This window comes from Macrobrachium rosenbergii, chromosome 53 (genome assembly GCF_040412425.1).
Source record: "Macrobrachium rosenbergii isolate ZJJX-2024 chromosome 53, ASM4041242v1, whole genome shotgun sequence".
NCBI lineage: Eukaryota > Metazoa > Arthropoda > Malacostraca > Decapoda > Palaemonidae > Macrobrachium > Macrobrachium rosenbergii.
In genome coordinates, this window is record NC_089793.1 from 20360954 (window position 1) to 20383540 (window position 22587).

General features: G+C 35.1%; 1 protein-coding gene across 3 annotated transcripts; it reads left to right on the plus strand.

Moving 5' to 3' along the window:
• Window positions 1-1033: 1033 nt before the first annotated feature.
• On the plus strand, window positions 1034-22286 carry Stt3A (catalytic subunit 3A of the oligosaccharyltransferase complex). 3 transcript variants are annotated; one of them, XM_067096840.1, is made up of 13 exons: window positions 1034-1157; window positions 3012-3128; window positions 4252-4419; window positions 4747-4907; window positions 10159-10249; window positions 12489-12595; window positions 12951-13142; window positions 13362-13754; window positions 14055-14216; window positions 15412-15600; window positions 16511-16730; window positions 16933-17121; window positions 20981-22286. In XM_067096840.1, exons 2-13 carry the CDS (start codon window positions 3020-3022, stop codon window positions 21124-21126), a joined length of 2127 nt encoding a protein of 708 aa, XP_066952941.1. In that variant the 5' UTR covers window positions 1034-1157; window positions 3012-3019; the 3' UTR covers window positions 21127-22286. The 3 variants fall into 3 exon arrangements, with proteins under 3 accessions (XP_066952941.1, XP_066952943.1, XP_066952942.1); XM_067096842.1 differs by having other exon boundaries at window positions 1078-1178; XM_067096841.1 differs by lacking the exon at window positions 1034-1157 and adding an exon at window positions 1543-1613.
• Window positions 22287-22587: the final 301 nt, after the last annotated feature.

The window sequence follows — 22587 nt, forward strand, 5'->3', positions numbered from 1 at the left end:
AAGCATTATTAGGATGACTAACATTCAGTGACATTGAGGCTTTCATGAATCAGGAATCCCTTAGAGTTTAACTGTCAGTTGTATTCGAAAATCTATTGAATCTGAGTTTATTTTTCTAGCACAAGACATACAGAGGCGTATTTATACCACAATGGATCTTTACACGTTTTTATGTCTGAGCAAAATTTAACGTCAAGTGTAAGGTAGTTCTATATTCTTGCAGTTCCATCTATCACCTTTATCCTTATACAAAACTCTTCCTCTATCTATTCTGTTTTGGCTTCATGTCCTCGACATTTAAGTCCATAAATGTTGTAAAATTTAAATTGACCTCTTCCAGTACTGCAACATTCAGCTCAAAGTATTTCCTCCCTCAGTATTCAACAATTTTTCAAAATGCTCGCTTCATCTACTGAAGACTAAATTCTCTTAAATTATCACATCTCCACGTGCACATTAACCTTTCTGAATTTGCTTCCCTAAAGCACAATTTTGCTATTTAAAAATGCTCACATGATCAGATTTTCTTCATAGCTTAAATACCTTATTTGTCAACATGAGTACAAAGTCATACAGAACGACAACAAGAGGACGTTTATTTGCAAGCATGCTTCAAAGAATGGAGGGGTCATAAGTGAAAATGAGGGAAAAATGGCTAAGAGAAGTTGGGTAATATACAAGTGGCATAGCCAAAAATAATTTTTTTATTTTTTTGGATATTTTTTCTTTTATTGGTTTAAGGGATGTGCATATGTGCCTCATTCTTTCATTGCGTATTCGATCCCGGCCCTTAATCCATTCTAGTTTCCATGGGAATGACAAGTTCTGCGTTGAAAAGAACGCATCCGTGCTTGGCACTTGTGTGTGAAGTGTTGTCACTTCGCTCTAGTCTACCGAATAGAAAGAGGGTATTGCTTATGCTTAATAAAATATAAAGTCCCATGTTATCACGTAATAACTACAGAAAGAAATCAAACGTATAATTATAATAATGCAAAAGATATTAGTTTATTTTTATACAAGCGTTTCGCGACAAAATTCAAATTAGACTTGTAATGAGAGTTAATACTAAAAATAAGCGATTCAATTACAGCAACGTGGAGTGCGGGTGTTTGTGTTGTACACCGGTAACTTCATTCGGTTTATCTGTCAAAATTGTAAGTGTTGTTAAGTGACAAGTGAGTAATTAGGATATTGCACCTTGTTCTTGTCTTTAAGGCTCAAAAGGGGTTTATGATTTGTTTTAACTAGCAATTTAGCCGCTATTTCGAGTATTTCTCATTTAAGACGGGAGTTAAGACACTTGTTTACAATTGCACTGGAGGACGCTGGCTGACGACCAATGAGCAGCCGACACCTTCAGAGGCCCTAACGACATGGCTTTGGCCAAAACCAAAGCTTAAATTTGCTCTGGCTTTGCTTTCTCTATCTTGACATGTCAGCGAATGAACCATGAGTGGCATAACAAACAAAGAAGTTGCTTTGAAATAGGAAATTTTAGTCTAAATTACTCTAGAAATCCTAGCCGACACCCTCTAGTTTTTCGAAGCCCGGCATTAGCCGAGCAATCCAGAATTTTAGTAGGGTTAGGAAAATACCCCATACTATCGTCGGTAATTGTCTATAGGGCCAGTGCTAATGGTCATGTCGTGCATTAGCTTCCCACGTTTCTTTACAGTTTGAACTTTATACATTATAGCCTATGGTCTGAAATCATATCTTTGAGTAGCATTATACATCATAGCCTATGGTTTGAAATCATAGATCTCTGAGTAGCGTAACCTATCTCTGGCTGGCACGTTGGGCTGACAAAACTTGTATAGGAGTATGGCTCCGTGTGGTTTCTTAAGAGGGAATTGTGATTTCGTGGTTGGAAAATGGTCCCCAACTTCCCAGTAAAACAATGTGGGCGACTTAGATAAGCTAATAAAATCCATTCTCAATTGATCCCTGATCCCCTTTTCTTGCCCAGAGCAACCAAATTTGCTGAACAGCAGCACCAGTATGCAGTGAATGTGCCTTGCTGTAGAACTTCTCAGTTCCAGAGGCTGGACTGTGGAACAGTCTCCCTGAAGATTTCGTGCAATTGGAACTAAAGAAGTTCAAGTGAAGATGCAATGCATTACTACCCTTTATTAATTAATTTTTTCTTGTTTGATAAGTGAGATCTCTTCTTTCTTATTTCCCCTTACCTTCTCTTACTTCTTCCTAATGAACGCCATATTCTTTGGAAGCTTGAATTTCAAGTCAATGGCCCCTGTGGGGTTGTTCGATATGAATAGGGTTCATCTGAATAATAAAAATAAATAATAATAATAATAATAACAATAATAATAATAACAATAATAATAATGATGATTCAGTTCATGAAAAAAACTTATGTTATAAAGTTTGATACAGTTTGTGGTAATTCCAAAATGGAGATATTGTTTATTAATTAAATTTTTTAACTCAGCAATGTAGAAAATTACAACCAGTTAGCTCACAGCAGCTGGAGAATTTGCCATTGATGAACTGGCTAAAATAAACAAAACCATGATCAAGGAAGACACAACCAGATAAGTATGATTTTTACAGTTAAGTCAACTAACCAGAACGCAGATTAGAAATTCTGAAGTCTAACAGGAAGAAGGAAGGGGGTATGCACTACAGTGTGAAAGGCACAGCCAAAAGAACAAGGTTAATATAGCATACCATGGAGGAGTTAAAAGTGTTCAAGGAAATAATTCTAGAAATTGTTAAGATTGATAATTGTAAGTAAGGCTGTATGGCAGGGAAATTGATAGTGGCTATTCTTATATTAAGGCTATTACAGAAGCACATGCACCATAGAAAAAGGAAAGTACTGTACATTACTTTTTTGTTTATATTCATCAGTTTTTGACAGCAATGTTAATGGTGCAGGTGCACAGTATTTTGATAATGAAGTTTCATATAGAGCTTGGAAGACTACTCAGATGCCATGAAATAATAAAAAAGTATGGTAATTAGAATTGTCTTTTCAATTTCAGGTTTTAAAATGTCTGCTCCGGTTTTGAACTACCGGACAAGGGGATGGCTTCGGATGTCTGTGGAGAAGCAGGACACACTGCTGAAAATGGCTGTTTTGTCATTAGCAGCAGTTTTGTGTAAGTTTCTATTTTTTGCGTTGAAGTTTTTAGTTTCTCCTTAATATGATGACCCTCTTTTTGCTTCTCATTTTAGTGTGGGAAAAATATGTATATATAATTTGAAAATATGAAAAGTTTATGAAGTGTAGTATTCTGTGTTGATATTGTTTGCATTAGTGATGATGTATCGCAGTTGTAACAAACTGCTCCTTGAAGATATTTGTAATTTTGTACAGTACAGTATTCACATTTAAAAAAAAATTCTTAATGTTAGTTATGTACTTTTGTTTGAATTACTGTTCAGCTTCATGTTAGTTATGTACTCAACATACTCTTATATAACTCAGTAATAGTTTGGATATTTGATGGGAATGTTGAATCTGTGCTTGTTACATAAAAATCATAAAACTAACATTCTCAGGCCATGAGCTGTGACAACATTTTTACTATGGCCTTCATATCTTGAGTTGCTCTGCTTGAGGATATGTTGAGACAGTTTCCATTTGCTCCTTTTTTCTAATTGCTAATTTTTTCCATTTTATTAGTCAGCTTGGAGAGTTAATTGTGTATTTCAATTCTGTCAGTTATAGAGTGTCGCTCACTAGTTATATACTCCCATCTTGTTCATTACCTGCAATTTTTTGTAATAAGTGTTCTTACTTCATATTCAATTCAGGCTTGCGAGTCACGTTTTTCTCTTTTGACTTGTTCCTTTGGAATGTATCCACAGTAGCAGTTATGAAAAATTAATAATTCATTGATAGGAAGATACATTGATGTCATGATATTTTGAATCACAAATTGAGACTCTCTCTCTCTCTCTCTCTCTCTCTCTCTCTCTCTCTCTCTCTCTCTCTCTCTCTCTCTCTCTCTCTCTCTCTCTCAATTAAAGAAATATCAGATTAATTTTATGCAGAGGTTTATATGGTGTTCATTGTCTGATTATTCACTAGGTATTTCAGAAAAGGAAAACTATAACAATCTTCCTGTATCTTTTATAACTGGCATGGGAATAATTAGATAAAATAAGATTGTCATCTTTAAATTTTCAGTGCCTATCAAATCATTTCCAAAACAAATTACTGTCTACTTACTGAATATTGTAACTATGCTGTTTTATTACAAGAATTTTTGTTTTCAGCATTTTCATGCAGACTGTTCTCTGTCTTACGATTTGAGTCTGTTATCCACGAATTTGATCCATATTTCAACTACCGGACAACTAAGTTTCTTGCAGAGGAAGGCTTTTACAGTTTCCACAATTGGTTTGATGACAGGGCTTGGTACCCCTTAGGCAGAATTATTGGAGGTGAGTGATGTTCAAATTTTTATGAACAATAAAATTTCTCAAATACTGGGGTGAACATATGAGTAAAACTCTTTCTTACCATACCAAATGATTTTAAATATAAACCCAACTCTGCACATTTAAACAGTGAATATAGCACAAGTGATTATCAGAAAGAAATGTGAACTCTGGAAAAATTTTGTTGTAAAGACGCATTTTTCTTTAATATTTGACATAGCTTAAAGTGTTGGTGACATAGCTTCAAGTGTTGGTTTACTAATTAACTTTAAAGCCACTACAGTACTGTATAAATTCTAATATTGTCTCTTAATTTTAAAATCTTAACAGGTACAATTTATCCAGGCTTGATGGTAACTTCAGCTTCTATATATCACGTCTTGAATTGGTTGAACATTACTATTGATGTGCGCAATGTTTGCGTCTTCCTCGCTCCATTTTTCTCGTCCTTGACCACACTTGTTACCTATCACCTAGCTAAGGAACTCAAAGTAAGTTTAAAAAAGGATATTGCATTGAGATGTTATTAGGGTAAAATGGTTGGTCTTCCAACCAGTGCCTTTTGATTTTATTTGTGTTGTACTGTTTTGCTTGCTTCATTCTTTTTGAGGTTAAGCAGCAAAGATCATATGCTGACATACACAGTGCATTGATTGTGGTGAAGGAGCTGACATTGAATGAATCACTGTATTACCATCATTAAAAACTTATGCAGATGTGTGCATACTGATGCATAAATAGTATGATACTTATCACACTCATTCATAAATTTTAAAAAATTAATAAAAAGTAAATTTTTTAAATGTCATTAGAAATCCCAATATCTTTTTTAAAGGTCATAAGGGGATCAACTATAATTTGAAATTTCAGTTAAAGGCCATTCTCTTTCATGCTGCCCATGCGAGGAATGTGCCAGAATGTGCTCAGCTGACAGTAATCTGCCACAGTGGGTGCAAAGTGATGCACCACCACCTTATACAATGTATTCATAAGTTAGATGGGTATGCTTTATCCTCAACTGGCTCAAACTAACTTTGAACAATTTGGTTGCTACTAAACTTGTAGACCAGGGACAAATATTATTCCTAATGCTTTCCTCTTTCTTATCATTGACAAGGAGAGGAAAAGCCACCTCTATCTACTTCCTTAAAATGTATAACCTAATTAGTATTTTCACATCAGAGTTTGGGACACTTTTCAGAACATAATAATAATTTTTATTAGCTTTAGCTTTCATGTATGGTACCTCTTTACCACAAAGTCCCACATGAGAGGGAAGCTAGCAGAAATGAACAGTTTTGTGCTGAAAAGAAACATAAATAAGCTACTCTTTCAGGTTTTTGGATTAGAGGTGGAAACTATTGGAAGCCCTCAGAGAACCTAGTGCACATTTATAGTCACTGTATATGACATTGACAAAACATTTTCCCTTACTATTCAGAACAGGATCCAAAGCCTTACTAATGCAATCAACTCTGCAGTAAATACAGAGGCACTGTCAATTAACTTAGCTGCATCCTAATGGATTACAGTACTGTACATCCAACATCATTTTCTGACTGAATTGTCCATAAAGAGCTTCACATGAACTTTACAACAGCAGCATGTTAAAGAAATGTGGATTTGACCTCTGATATGCCATGGGAGTAGGGAAATTTTAGGTATGGTCCAAGGTGGGATATGAGGCTGGTTAACTTCTGGGTCTTTTGCCGCTTTAAGAGAGATGTCATCATGTTGCTAATTTAATTCAAAAAGGCTTAGGTGATCTTCACCCACTGAATCTGAGTCACCAGCTTCATGTAAGATTTAATTCTGCTGAGATCCAATGCCTTCAATCACAAATCAAGTTGTAATTTGTTGCATCCACAAAAAATGCTCTTAACAGATGTTTTAAATGCACTGCTGCATGTTCCAAGGCCCATAATAAATTCATCATTGAGTTCTTTTAATTTTACATAGTTTCTAAGTTATTTGAAGATTTCTCAGCCTTCAGTTTCAGGCCTTCATTGTGACTAGACCATGGGAGTTTTGGGTCAGATATTAAACAGTACCTTTTAAGAGTTATAGTGGGTACTGCTTCAGTATGTCCATATCTGATAAATTATACAGCAGTAATCTGAGAGTTAAAAATTTAAAACCATGCTCTTTAACCCATTACTGATGCCATTGATAGACTTGCAATTGTTTAGAGGCTCAGATCGTATCATATCTTCGCTATTTTAATAGATTTCTAAGTAATCAACAAAGCAAGAACTTACAGAAAAGGAAACTGCTTCTGTGACATTGTTAATAACTGTCACAAAACATGTTACACTAATGATATTTTCTTGTGGAATTCATGCCACCTGGATAGAAGGCCTTGAGAGTTTGTTCCCCACTCTTGCTTTTAAGAGTCTGTCTGGTTAAGAAGTATCACTGAATATAATCATGTTACTGCAAATGCCAATTCTGGATTATGCCATATCTTCAAAGCATTATCATCGGCCTTTTCAGTATCAAAGAAAACCCCAATGATTTGTCGTTGCTTAGGCACTTTGCTGAATATGTTTGGGTCTAGAGTAGATTGTTTCTTTGGGAAACCAAACTAGGGTGGAGAAATTAAGCCTTTGGAATTCCAGTACCAAATTAGCCTGGTGTTAATCATCTTTTCCAATGGCTAACAGGCACAATTTGTCTGTAGCGTGTGTAGAGTAATTGGTCTGTAGCTTCTGAATTCAAAGGCATCCTTATTTAGTGTCTGGAATGGTAATGGCAGTTTTCCATCTCTAAGGAAGAGTACCAGTCTCTCATATCTATCTATTATTTAAAAAAGAAAAGATCTTGGCATTTTCTGGCAGGTTCTTCAAGCTTTCACATAAAATATATCTTCCCCAGAAGCAGTTGCCTCAGGTGAGGACAGAGCATCACAAAAAATTTAAGAGAGAACGCACATTATGTATTTCCTTGCCATTAATACAAAAATCCAAAGCAATTTCATATTCCTGAAGTCTTTGAAAGTCAACAGAATCATTTTCAATGTTGGCTTAGTTTCTTGGCAACTTCAGAAGAATCACTTAGCACGATATTCACTTTTAAAATAGGTAAAGGGGAAAGGACAAATTTTCCACAAAGTAGAATTGAACCCGTTCATGTAGTACAACCATGATTGTTTCTTAGATTTTGTAATATACTTTGTTTGGGAAGGGCACATTTATATTATTCTACTCCTGCAGCATTTCTAGTAACCTTTCTGAGACTGTTACATGTTTGTTCCACTATGGAACTGCAGATCTATGAGGTTTTCCTTTAATTATTGGTATACCATCTTGACCACTTTTCAAGGTTGCTTTGGTAAAAAATGATAGTTTTCAGTATGCAAGTCAAAAGATTAAATTCTCTGTCCAGAACAACACCTTGACGAATATAATCCAATTGGCCTCCTCAGCCTTACATTTATGAGGATACTCAGTAGTGTCTTTTAACATGTTTTAAGTGAACTGGGAAGTGGTCACATTCATTGAATTATTCATTGGCATGCCATACAAAATCTACATGTATGCAGGAAGTGATAAGTGATTACTGTAGGTATTATGAAAGGTCATTGACTCATCATAATACAAAGTCACTGGATTATGGTTAACATTATTTACTACTGTTTCCTTTTCTGAATCCACTACATTGCCACCCAACACAAGATTATGAATTTTGAAGTCACTAAGTAGTAGGAATGGAAAGGGAAGTTGAATGGTTAAATTCTGAATACCATTTGCACTGAGGCCACACCTGGGAAGAAGCCAAACAGAAGTATTCAGTTTATAACATACATATATTGTTGCAAAGACTTACAATATCTGCAGACCTGCCATGGGCGCAGTCACTAGTTGGAGAAGAAGAGTGAAAAATGGCATAATTTTATCCACAGAATTCATGGATTATGACCATGAAGCATAACTTTGAGTTGTTTGCTTAGCTCTCAGACCTTTAAAGTTGTTTTGTAAAATGTCTGACTTGAAATTAAAACATTATATGGATTTTTCCAACCAAAGTAGCTCGGGAAGAGGAATCGTGGATGAAAATTTTGTGGTAACCTGTTTACCCTACCTTAGGAGAAGGGGAATCTGTTTTTTGGTTCAGTAGCAGAAGGAATTTTATGGTCTCTCAGAGAGATTCAGGAAGTTGAAGGTTTTGGTCATCTTGAGAAATGAAGTTTCCAGTAACTGAAAGACTTTCAGCAAGAAAAGCAAGCAGTATGTTTCCTAAAGGGTTTCAGGTCAGGGAGTAAGTCTGCTGAACTAAGCTCCATTGGGGTATTGTCATTATCCATCCCTGTCTCAGTCATGTTGGGTAATGAGTCCAACATGTTCAAGTAGAATTCAGTTGCAGCTTAGACCCAGGCTTAAGAGACAAATTCAAATGTAGCAGGAGAATCAGTTGTAGAGACATAGTCCCTTGGATAGGTTGAGAGTCTGTTTTATTCATTTCCAGAGAGGTAGAAGTTTGAGATTGGGACCTTCATACCCTATTTGTGGAACCAAATTTGAAGCAGCCAAAGGTTTATTTATGTTTTTATAATAGAGGCACGTAGATTTGGCCTTTCTAGCCCTGTCAGCTTTTGTTTAGCACTATGTATAGTAGTCTTAGTTTGCAATATCCAGGATGACATGTTCAAAATTACAGTAAACCCCCCGTATTCGCGTTCTCATGGTTCGCGGGTTTCTCTGTGGAACATATCTAGCCATCATTCATGAAAATTCGCCCATTCATGTATTTTTTCACTGAGAAATATTCACTAATTACTGTATTTTCATATAATTTTCATGAATAAATGCACTTTTTGTGATAAAACTATTAAAATACTCAGGTATAAGCATTTTTACAGGGTTTTTCTTGGTTTAAGCTATCAAAATGGGCAGTTCTAAGTGTTTTTGGAGGGGTTTTAAGCATTCGTGGATTTGACCTATTCGCGGGGGTGTGTGGGACGCATCCCCCGCGAATACGGGGCGTTCACTGTATATCAAAGATAAATGTTTGAACTTGAGGAATGCCCGCCTACTGTATACAGTGAAAACAAAATCTTTTAGCACAACATTAATCCAGAAGATTGTGTGCTTTTGAATGGACATAGCATTTCAGTGTGGCCATATTAACACTTTAAGTACTGGCTAGGTTTACTTTTTAATTTCCTAACTCTAATGAGTTAGTAGTCAGGCAGTCATGGAAGAAAGGGTTAATAAGATGATGTTGTTGCCACATAGATTCTTGACTGAATAAATTTGAGGAGGGCATCTACTTAAAACTGCGTCCTTTAAGAAGTTGTAAAGGTCTGTGATGAATACTACTTAATTTTTGGTGTCAAAGGATGTATTAGGGACAACTGGTTCTGTATTCCCATCTAGAGAAGATCTGAACTTAGTCAGTAAAGCAACTTGTATATTATTACCCACATTGACTAAAATTTTCTGTGGTGGGATGTTGCCAGTATAGGAGGCAACATTCAGAGGCTCTTACAAATTTAGATTGTACTTCTCTTTATGAAGCCATGTATCACAAAAGTTCATGTTTTTATTTGGTAATGGAGTTGGCATAAAATGATATTCCTTGTACAGGACATTATAGAAGTGAGTGATCTTAAGTTTGCTGTATATTCATTTTATCCAGATTTTAAAATGTGTATTTTGTTGGCGTATTTTATAGTAAGTATCTTTACTCTTAGATGATTGCAGAACTTGGATATCTGTAAAACAAATGTTTCTTCTTTGTCAGGGCCCTGGAGCAGGATTGGTAGCTGCAGTCATGATTGCTATTGTACCGGGGTATATCTCACGTTCAGTTGCTGGCTCCTATGATAATGAAGGTTAGTCTAGAATTTGGAGTCATTTATAGTTCTGTTTAGTCATATAGAAACTGCTGTACAGTACCGTAGTGAACTGACTTCCTTCTGCTTTCTTTCTCTCTCTATTTTTATTGTTATGAGTGGAAGGACATCTGATTGTTAACTGGTGTGTTGTCTTTGTAGAATTTTTTAATACTATGTAGTTGAAATTATATTAATTAAAATATGTTGAAACACATAAAAGAAATAACCTGTATACCCAAACTAAAGGCTCAGTAATATAGGTAAGGAAAATGTTAAGTACATTGGGTAAGAAATTTCACAGAGTGGAATCATTGAAATGACACCTCATATACCAACTGGCACTGAAATGACACCTTGTATACCAACTGGAATGTTTTGCTGGATAAGGAATGGGGAAACAAATCCTGATGGTGAGCATTTGAAGTCATAACTAAGATACCAAAGAAGGTGTCAGCAGGCTGGAGAAAGACATTAATAAAAAGATTTAGTGAGAAGATTTAGTGATGAACAAGCTGGCATCTGCAGGTCATATATTTTTGTGTAAAGACATGTTGTACAACCGTGTATGGGATGTAAATACCCCTTTCTGATGGCTTGTCGATTACGAGCAGGCAGTAAATTTTGCCTAGATTTTTCTATGAAAGGGAAAACATATTCACTGCCTTACTTTAGTAACAATAAGAATAATCCTAGTAGTATTGCAGTCCATTATGAGTAGGGATTGGCCACAGACTCATACCATAACACAGATTAGATTTTGTTGTTTTAAATTATTTGAAATAATATATAATCTAAATGGATTTGCACTACTAAAAAACATACCTAAGAAGGAGCTGAAATTGATTAAGGACTGGTTTAATATCAAGAATGTGTATCAGTTTGCAGGAAAAATAGTAATGGGATTTGGAAACCTTGGACATTGGATAAGTCTTAGGTTATAATAAATAATAGACAGAAGCACAAGTTACATGTAGACACATTCCAGGGAGTGGCATAGGTGTAAGGGTATCCCACAGAATTATCAGTGAAATATCTGTGGATGAAAAGAAAAAAAGGAAAATCCATGTCAAAGTAAGTGATGGATCAATAATAACATCAAAAGAAGATGACAGCGCTGGGAGAACATTTATGTGAGGTTGTAAGAGATACAGTCACTACCCAGCTTACGAACGACTTACATTATGGATGGCTGTTCGTATCTTGAATTGTTCATAAGTTAATTTTTAATTGGCAGTGCATAATTTTTGTTGAAAAATTATGAAAACTTTGGAAGATATTAAACTTTGAAATATGCCATGTTTACATTCCTGAGTTAACTCGGAAGTCATCGAAGTACTATTTTCACTGAATTTTTAAAGCATGCAGTATTGAAGTACCTTGGAAGTTAGAAAAGGTAAAAAGAAAATACAATTTAGATTCATGCAACATTCAAAATTTAGGATTTTTTCCATCCTTTGAAAGTTATGAACTTGGAGAGAATTTCACAGGAGCAGAGTCTGATGTTGGAAGTTCTTAAATTAAACACTGCACACTGCCATCTATTGACAAAAATCCATACTAAATGTTTCCTATGGGGAGAGGAAATGTAGAAAATGGGAATTCATCAAAGAACGAGTTAAATAAGGAATATTTTATAAGTATGAAGGAGTATTCTCGTGATTGTAAGAATACATGGTGGTTAATTGCAAGAATACTCGGGATACTGTAGTCCTGCATATAACTGTATGGGGAAATTTTAAAGATAAATTTAATATATTTGATGTTGAAGTGGTGATTGAAATTTGCTAATTTATAGTATTAATGTATAGGTTTCTTGACTTTGGATGGTTTGCTTAGGCTAGACCTAGGCAAACGGTGACATACTTTATGAAATTTTTCACAGAATCACCTTCCTCCCAGGGCTCCAGTTCATAGGTTAATGGAGATGTAACTGTATTCCTTTGGTGAGAGATATAGGAAATTTTACTTGAGAGGCATATTGTATTATTAAAATTATTGAACTGGAGGCTGGTAAGCTTGAATCAGTTGACCAGCAGGGTGAAAAAATGAAAAATAGACTGAAAAATAAAAGCCAGAAAACAGTGTAGCTGCAAGGTGAAATAAACTGGAAATAATATTTTGTAACATCTACAGTGCGCCTTTGGAGAAAAATGATTTAATGTACCATATCTGTGTTTAAATACACAGTAACTGTAACCATGAATGTGAAATAAACTTTACTGATTTTTTTCTTCAGGAATAGCTATCTTCTGTATGTTGTTGACCTACTACATGTGGATTAAAGCTGTCAAGACAGGCACACTTTTTTGGTCTACCATGGCAGCTTTGGCATATTTTTACATGGTTAGTATGTTGAAATTGCTGATATGTTAGTTATGAACATGATGTTTTTCTCAAACTAGTTTATGATATCCAGTGACATATGTGAATTTTTTTACTTTTGTTTTTAGCCTTTGTCTTACACCAACTGTAAATACATAAAAACAGAGTGAGCTTTAAAGGTCTCTTTGTACTTCAGTGCATTCTAAATGTCACAAGTATATATATGGATTTTTTTCACTTCATTCACTATTGTGTAGGCATGTAGTATACATGATATCAGTGGACTTTTTCATGCCTTTGTCCTTTAATTTTAATAACTTCATAAGGAATAATTTTTATTCTTGATGATGATACAGTATTGCATTTTGTCTTCTAGGTATCGTCGTGGGGTGGTTATGTATTCCTCATCAACATCATTCCTTTGCATGTGTTGACACTCATGATAACAGGCAGATTTTCACACAGGGTGTATGTAGCATACTCAACCTTGTATGTCATTGGTACTATACTTTCAATGCAGATATCATTTGTGGGCTTCCAACCAGTATCTACATCTGAACATATGGGTGTAAGTATGATAAAAAACAATTATGTACACTTTTCTCAAATATTTTTCATATGGCATTTTAGCCCAGAGTATATTTTTATAGGTAATGAATAACAGGTTAATAATTTTTATTGTTTTAGTTTAATATTGTACGTGTCTTGTTTTTATGAAACAGTAAGGGGAGAAATAGCTGCTATATTGCATAGTTTGTCTTCCTAAAGAGTTAACATTTTTTTTCAGGCCTTTGGAGTTTTTGGACTATGTCAGATACATGCCTTCGTTGACTATGTCCGTTCCCGCCTCAGTAAGGTCCAGTTTGAGGTACTCTTCAGAGCTGTGATATCTACCGTTGCACTAACAGGCGTCCTTGCCTTGGTAGTTCTCACAGCCCTGGGCAAGATTGCCCCTTGGACTGGAAGATTTTATTCCCTTCTTGATCCCTCTTATGCCAAGAACAACATTCCTATTATTGCGTCCGTATCAGAACATCAGCCCACAGCTTGGTCTTCATTTTACTTCGACCTTCAGATGTTGACGTTCATGTTCCCAGTTGGCCTGTACTTTTGCTTCTCAAAGCTTACAGATGAAAACATTTTCATCATTTTGTATGGTGTCCTCAGTATTTATTTTGCTGTGAGTAAAATTCTTATTTTTTTTTTAACCAAACTTTGATTTCTGAGCTTTTGTTTTTAATAATGATGGTGTGTGTTCATGAAAGATTTGGGAAAATAACAAGACTACTCCTTTGTTTGAGTAACATGTTTTTTCTGGATATGTACTTAATTAGGTTAGGCTTTCTTAATTTTATGCAACCTGATCCATGCCTACAGTATAAGTTTACTGTAATAATAAGTCTGCTTGTTAATACATTTGAGGGCATGAATTGCTTTTGTTTGTTACATTTTTATCAAAAACATCGAAATTTTCCTCCAGGGTGTGATGGTCCGTCTCATGTTGGTTTTGGCACCTGTAATGTGCATCTTGTCAGGTATTGCAGTTTCTTCTATGCTTTCAACATACATGAAACAGATAGATGAAGTAAAGGCAGAGAAGAAGAAGGCCAGGTTTGAAGGCAATTACTTTATGAGAAGTGAGGTGAGAAGTTTTAATTCTTTACTTTCATATTCTTTTCAAAATTAAGTCAGGAATCTTGTTATTTTAAGGCAAGGGTATATGTATAAGTTTATTGAGATGAATAGACAAGGATATTATAAAATACACATCTTCCTTGTATACAAGCTTGAGTAAAACCCACAAAGTACGAAAATGGAATGTGTTCAACCAGTTGTTATGAAGCTGTCAACTAATTTTGAGTGAATTTCCTCAGGATAAGAAATAAGACTAGTGATGTTGCTGCTCAACATCTATTGGTCTAAAATATATTGAAGACACAGATATATGATTATACTGTTACAAAATTAAGATAAGCTACTTTTTACAAACTCATCAAGTACTGCACTGTATTATGAGGATGATTGGTGGTAATGAGAGAAAGAAATGTAAGTTTTTGTATAATAATATAGAGCAACATCTACAAAAACAGGCATACCAGCAAACAAGAGCTATCTGCATCATATTACATCTAAAACCTGATTTAATAAGCGTTACCCTGTGTCTGTTCATTTCAGTAAACTTATACAAACATCCTTGCTTATAAAGACAGACCACAAAAATTTAATTTATCAAGGATTTGAAGAAACCATCTCCCTCCCCAGAATATTCTGAGGAGGAAGGGAGAGGGTCCCTTCGAAAGCTTAAAAAATTTAATCAATATAATACTGATAGTCATTTTATTAAACAGTTCACAAGTTATGAAGTTTTCAGAGGCCACTGGAAATGGGCAAAGTAGACCAGAATGTTTTTACCAAACCACTACAGCAGTGTATTAAATTACTCTCTTTTTGGTCCTTTTATTATTCTCATGGTCTCTCCTTTTCTCAATTTGGGTATTTTATTCTGTTAAGGTCAGCCTTGCACATTAGTGCTAGACTAACCTTTCATTTTCCATTTCACAAATCAGTGCCATTGTCAATAGCTAGGGGTGTTGCCACTAGTTTCTGTAAAGAGAAGTATAAATAATTTGCATTGTCAGATTTTCTCCTGTATATACATTGATTTTTAACATTTCTGGTGATGAGATTCAACAAGCAAATTATATAGTCTAGGGTAGTTTTGGTTATCAAAAGACAGTTTGTAAGTTACAATCATGTGTGCAATCTAACCAACATTTACTGTATATACTGAGGATCAGATCATTATAACAGAATTCTTTCTGATGTTTCCATTTCAGATTGCTACTATGTTTGTGTGTATCATGTCCATATTTTTGGTGATGTATACACTGCATTGTACTTGGGTTACTTCAGAGGCATATAGCTCCCCTTCCATTGTTCTCTCAGCTCGAGGACATGATGGATCAAGGATTATATTTGATGACTTCAGAGAAGCATACTACTGGTTACGCCACAACACACCAGAGGTCATTATTATAAGTTTCTGTTTAATCATTGAAAAGTCTCTCCACTTGTGTTAGTGCATTAGTTCTCCAGCTCTGTTGTTTTTCTCCTAATCCAATATGCATTCATTTGTAAGACTAATTAATTTTTTGGGAGACTGATGGAAATGTAGAAATATGACCTACTAATGTGGTAAAACACTGCTGTAATTAATAACTAGTATTTGTGCTGAAAAAGGTATGTCTCCTTTGAGGAGGCATAACCTTTCACAGCAAAGTCATATTTAGCAAAGCCATGGTACGTTAGGGTACCATAACTAAGTCTAATGTCAGTTGTGATATTCTCTCTCTCTCTCTCTCTCTCTCTCTCTCTGCCACTTCCTTTGTGATAGGAGTAAATTTTTCATATATTGAATACATCAACTTATTCCTTATATATTTCATTTTGCACCTCTGTAGTTTAGTGTAGTGATTAATGGATTAGGTTATAGATAATTTAAACTCTAATTGAGAGTTGGAATTTCTACAAAGAAAACTTGAGTCACTGTTAGTTTTACACAGTGTAGAAATTCATGCATTATAATTTGCTGTCAGTCCATTTAGTAATCGTTATTATTGCTTGTAAATTTTATTTAATTTCTATTATGAATTAAAGAGGGCCCTTATAAAATCATGTTTCATTAGTAATAAAATTATAGGAGAGCAGTTGGCTCTCAAATTAATCTGGTGTTAATTTCTCTTGCATATGCAACGTTATTTAAATGAAAACATATTAAATACAGATATCAAGTACTGCATCTATTTTTAGTTCATTACTTGTATCAACTGATGATTGTATAAGTAGTTGTAGCTGGTGTAGCAGTGTGATGTATGAAGTTTAATGTAGTAATTTAAGAATTTATGATGAAGCTCTAACCCAATTTTTTGTAATTAGGATGCAAAAGTGATGTCATGGTGGGATTATGGTTACCAAATAACAGCAATGGCAAACCGAACCATATTAGTTGACAATAATACGTGGAACAATACTCATATATCACGTGTTGGCCAGGCAATGGCCAGCACAGAAGATAAAGCCTATGAAATAATGCGGGAACTGGATGTTGACTACGTGCTTGTCATATTTGGCGGCCTCACTGGTTACTCTTCAGATGGTAAGGTGTTCCATAACTAAATTTTATTGTCTCTGTATGACATACAACCTTTTGATAGTCTGATAATCGGATAACATCATTTGCAATCACACAGATATGAACCCTTGATATTATAATGAATGCAAATATTTTGGTAAAAACCAACATGTCATTTGACCTTTATTTCTATTTGTAGATTGGCATATTTTCTTTTGTTATTCAGATATCAACAAATTTTTATGGATGGTTCGAATTGGAGGCAGCACAGACAAGGGTGCTCACATCAAGGAGCATGATTACTACACTCCTGCTGGAGAGTTTCGAGTCGACAAAGAAGGGTCACCAACGTTACTGAATTGCCTGATGTACAAAATGTGTTATTACAGATTTGGACAAGTTTATACTGAAGGGGGTAAGTGCATAGTTATACTTGTTTGATATCAGAGGCTCAGTTTTGATGTTATGAATATGAAAAATTGAAAATTCAAGGAAACCGAGTAAATTTTCACATACAGTTTTGAGACATCAAGTGTGGAAACTAGCTTAGTGGTGTTATGTCATGCAACTGTATGTGAAAATGTATTCATCCTTGAATTTGTGTTTCTTCATATTTTGGTTTGTTTACAAAAGTTCCCATAAGCATTTGTTACAAAAGCAGTTTTAAGAAAAAGTTATGTCAAATTATATAACAGAAGGGGAGAGGATAAAAGTAAAAAACCAGTATTGAATGTTAATTAAAAGTGACAATTATAATGGATAGAAGGATGTAAGGATGAGAATACAATTTTAATTAAAAGAAGAAATGATTTATGATGGCATACAAAGAAAAACAATATGCAAGGGACAAAAGTTAATAGGTAGGAATGGCGGTAAAGCAAAGAACCAAATGTAAGACCTCTCTCATAACTGGCATTCTAAATACCTGAATTTTTACCATACCAGTTTTTAGGATAAAGCAGAATGAGGGAAATTACCCTAAGAAACAAGAGTACTATTAGGAATACGTCCCTTGCCAGAAAAAAAAGCTAAATTAGCTGGGTTAGTGAGAAGCTTGAGTGATAGGGACAGCTTCAGTGGACTTTAAGGAGGAATTAGAGGAAACAGGATGCTAAATTTCGAGTACCTTTTTCAAGAGTGACAGCTGTAGTATTATTAGGTTGGAAGGGAGAAGGAAGCAAGATTCGCAGAATCTTTTGGATAGGTTTGTCTAGAGGAGGAACTATTGAAAAGGGTTTGACAACCTTTGGCACATTTCTTCTGTACAAGATTTCTTAGCACTAAAAATTTTGGGTTTGCAATAATTTCACACAGGTTTGAAGACTGGAAAAGTCTGAGTACATTATAACTCCATGTAGGCTCAATATGCTTTATCTGGCCTGAATAGCCAGAGTAATCCTAGTTAACCAAGTCTTGGATGAAGAAAGCAGTACATTCAGATTGAAAACAGAAGTTGTTGGTGTCGTCATCTTCAGGGGCTTCCTCCTTCAACTCAGTAGCGTGGCTGCAGCAGCTGTTATGCTGTCGGACAGTAGTTGGAAGCCAAGGTTTGATACCAGTGTCATCCAGCCACTCACATACATCATCCTTGGGAATGTTGTCACCTCCCTTTGTGAGTTGGGCATGCAAGTTGTCAACATCAAAACCATGGATATCAGTCAGGCTTTTTTCCCCCTTCAGAATCATGTTCCAAGCGTGCTCCAAGATCTGCATGTTGACGTCCTTCCAAGAATCTGCAAAGTTGTAGATGGCAGACCTCAGTGAATATTTTCAAAGAATCTCCAAAGTCTGTCCCCCATGTATCCAAGCCTTGCTCCTTCTTCTGTTTGTCTTGGAACCCACTATCACCTCTTCCAGGAACTTGCTGTAGTATAGCAGTTTTGTTGCAGCAGTTACACCTTGGTCCATCAGTTGTATGAGTGCAGTCATATTAGTAAGCAAAAACATGACTAATATGACCTTTGTCACCAACTAATTGGGTTATGGAAGGATGCATAAGTGCATTGTCCCAGAGAAGCAGAGCCTTCACCCAGTTTCTGACAGTGCCAAGTCCTGTGCCAGATGATGATTAACCTCCCTTCAAAAGTAGTTATGGAAACACTTAGAAATGATCTTGGAAGTGAACCAAGCCTTTGTTAAATGAAACCAAATCACTGTGAGAATATCCATCAACCCATGCAGGGCACAGGGTTGCTTTGAACATCCAACTACATACATCTGGTTTGCAGTGATGGCAACATTTGTACATGACAAATTAGACATTTGTTGTTTCAAAAGCTTTCAACTACGTAAATCTTTTTCTTCTTGTCAGCCAAGGTGTTTGTGGGCAAGGAGCACAGAATAGACTAGTTAGCTTCATCAGCATTTTAGGTTTGACTCAAAACAAGACCTTCCTTTTTCGTCAAGTCTACAGTATCTTCTGAAATTCTTGTACCCTCCTTGGAAATATACATTACCTTAAAATCTGTAACCCCATCCAGGCTTGCGAACTTTGTAGCTGCAGCCTTCAGTTTGCACTATGTACATGCACTCTGGGTGACACTATGTACATGCACTCTGGGTGAACTCTGCTGATAAAACCAGATCAAGGTCAGTTGTGGACTTCACTCTTAAAATCATCTAGATGTACTTCTTGAACTTGTCTGTGGCAGCCTTGATATCCTGCAAGGTAGAATGTGCTTTAGGATACTTTGCCATGATGCAAGTCATTGACCAGTTGGCCATAATTCTCTCCATGATTTCCAGCTTCTTCTGAAGTGTCAGCACCTTCCTGGTCCTCTCAGGAGGTGGTGGGGCCATACAGAACAGATACAGCATCACACTCATACCAATAACAGCACTTGCAATACTGCAAGTATGCCCATGAAAGCAACAAAATTTGGGGAAAGCATTGTGACACGGGATCGCATGGCAGCAGTTTAATATGCAGTTACCTAGAAATGATGCACAGCTGAACAAGGAGTGGCACATGCTTGGCCACAAGTGCATAAGTATCTTAGAAGATAGCCAGTGAGAGAAGGAAATTACATGTTGTCATCATGATGTATATCTATCAGCTGTTCAAGGGATTACTAGTACTGAAAAAAAAGCTCTTCAAAAGCTTCAAAAGAAAGATTTAGAGTGAGGAAAGGTTAAAACTCATTTTATTGATGTCTAGCACACTGGAAACTACATTCAGGAGGTAACACTAGGATAACAGTGATCCTAAAACCAAGTGATGTGTAACCTTTCCACTTCAGTAATTAAAACCATTACAGTGCTGAGTAGTAATTGTAGCTTTCATTGGCGACATTATTCTCACTTTATCCCCCAACACTGTTACAGTTGCTGACTAACTGTAGCGTGATGCTTTCCTTATTGTTGATGGCATATCACATTTTTGTAGTTTTATAATTATTTTCCACTTTAAAAGTAATTTCAGCTTTTATTTTTCTCACTTTATCTTTTCACACTGTTACAGTTGCTGGCTAACTGTAGCTTGATACTTTCCCAATTGCTGATGGCATATCATATCTTTCAAGTTATATAATTATTTTCCCTTAATGACCATTTTTGTTGTCTTGGTTTCATCACTAGCATTTACAGTACGTATATCAAATTTAGATTTATGGTTGCAAGGGTAAAATGTTAGAAATATGCAACTCGGAGACTGTCTCTGTGTGCACTATATAAGGTATTTGGAGAGGAAAATCTCTATTCTCAATACTGGGAACTCCACGAATTAAAAGACATTGCTCAGGCATTGGAACCCTCATTTCACCCGTGAATTCCTCATAGTCAAGACCAAATCAGTAGTGGCTACAAAACAGATGAGGTTCCCTATAAGATGGGTGATTAAAGCACATAAGCTTCCGATCCTTATCCTAAATTGACATTTTGTTAAGAATAACCACTGTAGAATATATAAAGTTGTAGGAATGTGTATATAGATTATATAGATAAGTGAGGTAAGCATTGCTGTGCTGGTAAATTTTGATGAGAAGAAATTATGGGAAATTAAGAAGCTAATTGTCATTGAACAGTGAGAAGATTTAACATCAAGACCTGAATTTTTGTTTAGGAAGAAGTAAGAGATTAGTATAAAATGGGGTGATGGGCCTTGTGAGTCTTAGTTTTGTAGAGTAAAATCAGGTATTAGTTATGGTATATATAATGCTGTTTATTTAAACTAGATTTTTATTTTTTTACTGCACTTCATTGTTACACCTGTTAGTTAATGCCTCAGTGTTGCAGTCATTACTAAATGCTAATGAATTTAATTTTTTTAATTTCAGGTAAACCCCCTGGTTATGACAGAGTTAGAAATGTTGAAATAGGAAATAAAGATTTTGAGCTGGATGTTTTAGAAGAGGCCTATACTACAGAACACTGGATTGTTAGAATTTATAAAGTAAAAGACTTGCCCAATAGAGGTGCATAACTTTCATGGTTGTGTAGTAAATTAAAAAATTGATACTAAAACTATGTATTATCTACAAATTTATTTTTAATCAAATACATTCCTCCATACATCATTGTTTTGCAGTTTTACACTGAAAATAAGAAAGAAAACCATTTGTACTGCTCAGGACATTCAAAACTTTCGTTTGGTTGTGGTTTATGTCCGGCAGTAAAGCTATGAGATTATGTTGGGTCCATCAAAAAATCAAGTGCTGTTCTGATTTTGTGTGTTTATGTACCAATGTTAAGACATAATTGAAAGTTGGTAACATTATAGGTATTGCTCAGCTTGACATTTGGGGTTTTTGTTTTTGGTATGGCGGGCTGCTATTTTAAACTTTTTGTTGGCTATCTTTAATGTTTCATGTTTATAACATGAATTAATTTAATCTCTGTGGCACATTAAACTCCTTTGTGTTGAGGATTGTTTGACAGTAACCATTAAACAAACAAACAAATATGTTTACATAATGGTGGGTCAGAGCATAAGACTATAAAATGTATTCAGTGATTGTGATATGCAAGTTTTAGTCCACCTGTTCCAGCTGAGTGAAATTTGTATCCTTGGAGGATAAATATTCTGTTGAACTTCTGTGGCAAATAATGCCCATTATTAGTGTTATATATTAATCTGTATTTGAGTTTTCTTTGACAAGTGTATCTAGAGAAAATTAGAATTCCAGAGGAAATCATAAGTCAATTTTTGTAATGTTTCTTTGACTTGACTTGGTGAGTGTCAGTTGTACAGCTGTGGACATTTTGTATCATGTTATGATTTTGATTAAAATAAAGTTCACACCATGAGTAGTATTTTAGAATTTTCTTTTTGATATTTTGGTGTGAATTTTATTTTATACAGTATTCATTTATACATTTTTGTTATGAGTTTGTGTGCACTTTGATATTTGAAAATACTTACTGAATTGAAGAGGATGTTCATTTGGGACTTCTTTTCAGTTATTTTGATCTTGGTCTAAATTAGGTGTTGACTTGAGAGCACAATGGTTACAACGTATTGTAGTTCCTTAGGTTTAGAGACTTGAGTTAAATATATATTTGAGTATCTACATGTTGGCATAAAACATTTTCTACTGAGTATATTGAGGATGGATTTTTTGATCTAAATAAATCTGAATATGTCGGAGTTTTTAAATTTTCACATCTTCTCAAGCACAAAATCTTACCCTCCTCTTTTTTGGGGCCATTATAGAACAATTAGAGTTACCTTGTGCATATGATTGGTGATGCTTTATCTAGACAAATTGTAAAGAAAAATATCGTACAAAAAAACTGCATTTCATATGAAAAAATGTTTCATTCCAGTTGACCATAACCTACCCATACCATATATATCACAAACTTTTTAGATTCAAATACAATTGATACCATGTTTCACATAGAGTATCAAAAGTTTAATCTGCCAAAAAATACTAAATTCTCC

Excerpts from the sequence above, each read along its gene's own strand:
- Stt3A (XM_067096840.1), top strand. The coding sequence starts at position 3,020 with ATGTCTGCTCCGGTTTTGAACTACCGGACAAGGGGATGGCTTCGGATG. Across the intron at positions 13,755-14,054 it reads TCCTCAGTATTTATTTTGCT|GGTGTGATGGTCCGTCTCAT; the intron begins GTGAGTAAAATT and ends ATTTTCCTCCAG. Across the intron at positions 15,601-16,510 it reads TACGCCACAACACACCAGAG|GATGCAAAAGTGATGTCATG; the intron begins GTCATTATTATA and ends TTTTGTAATTAG.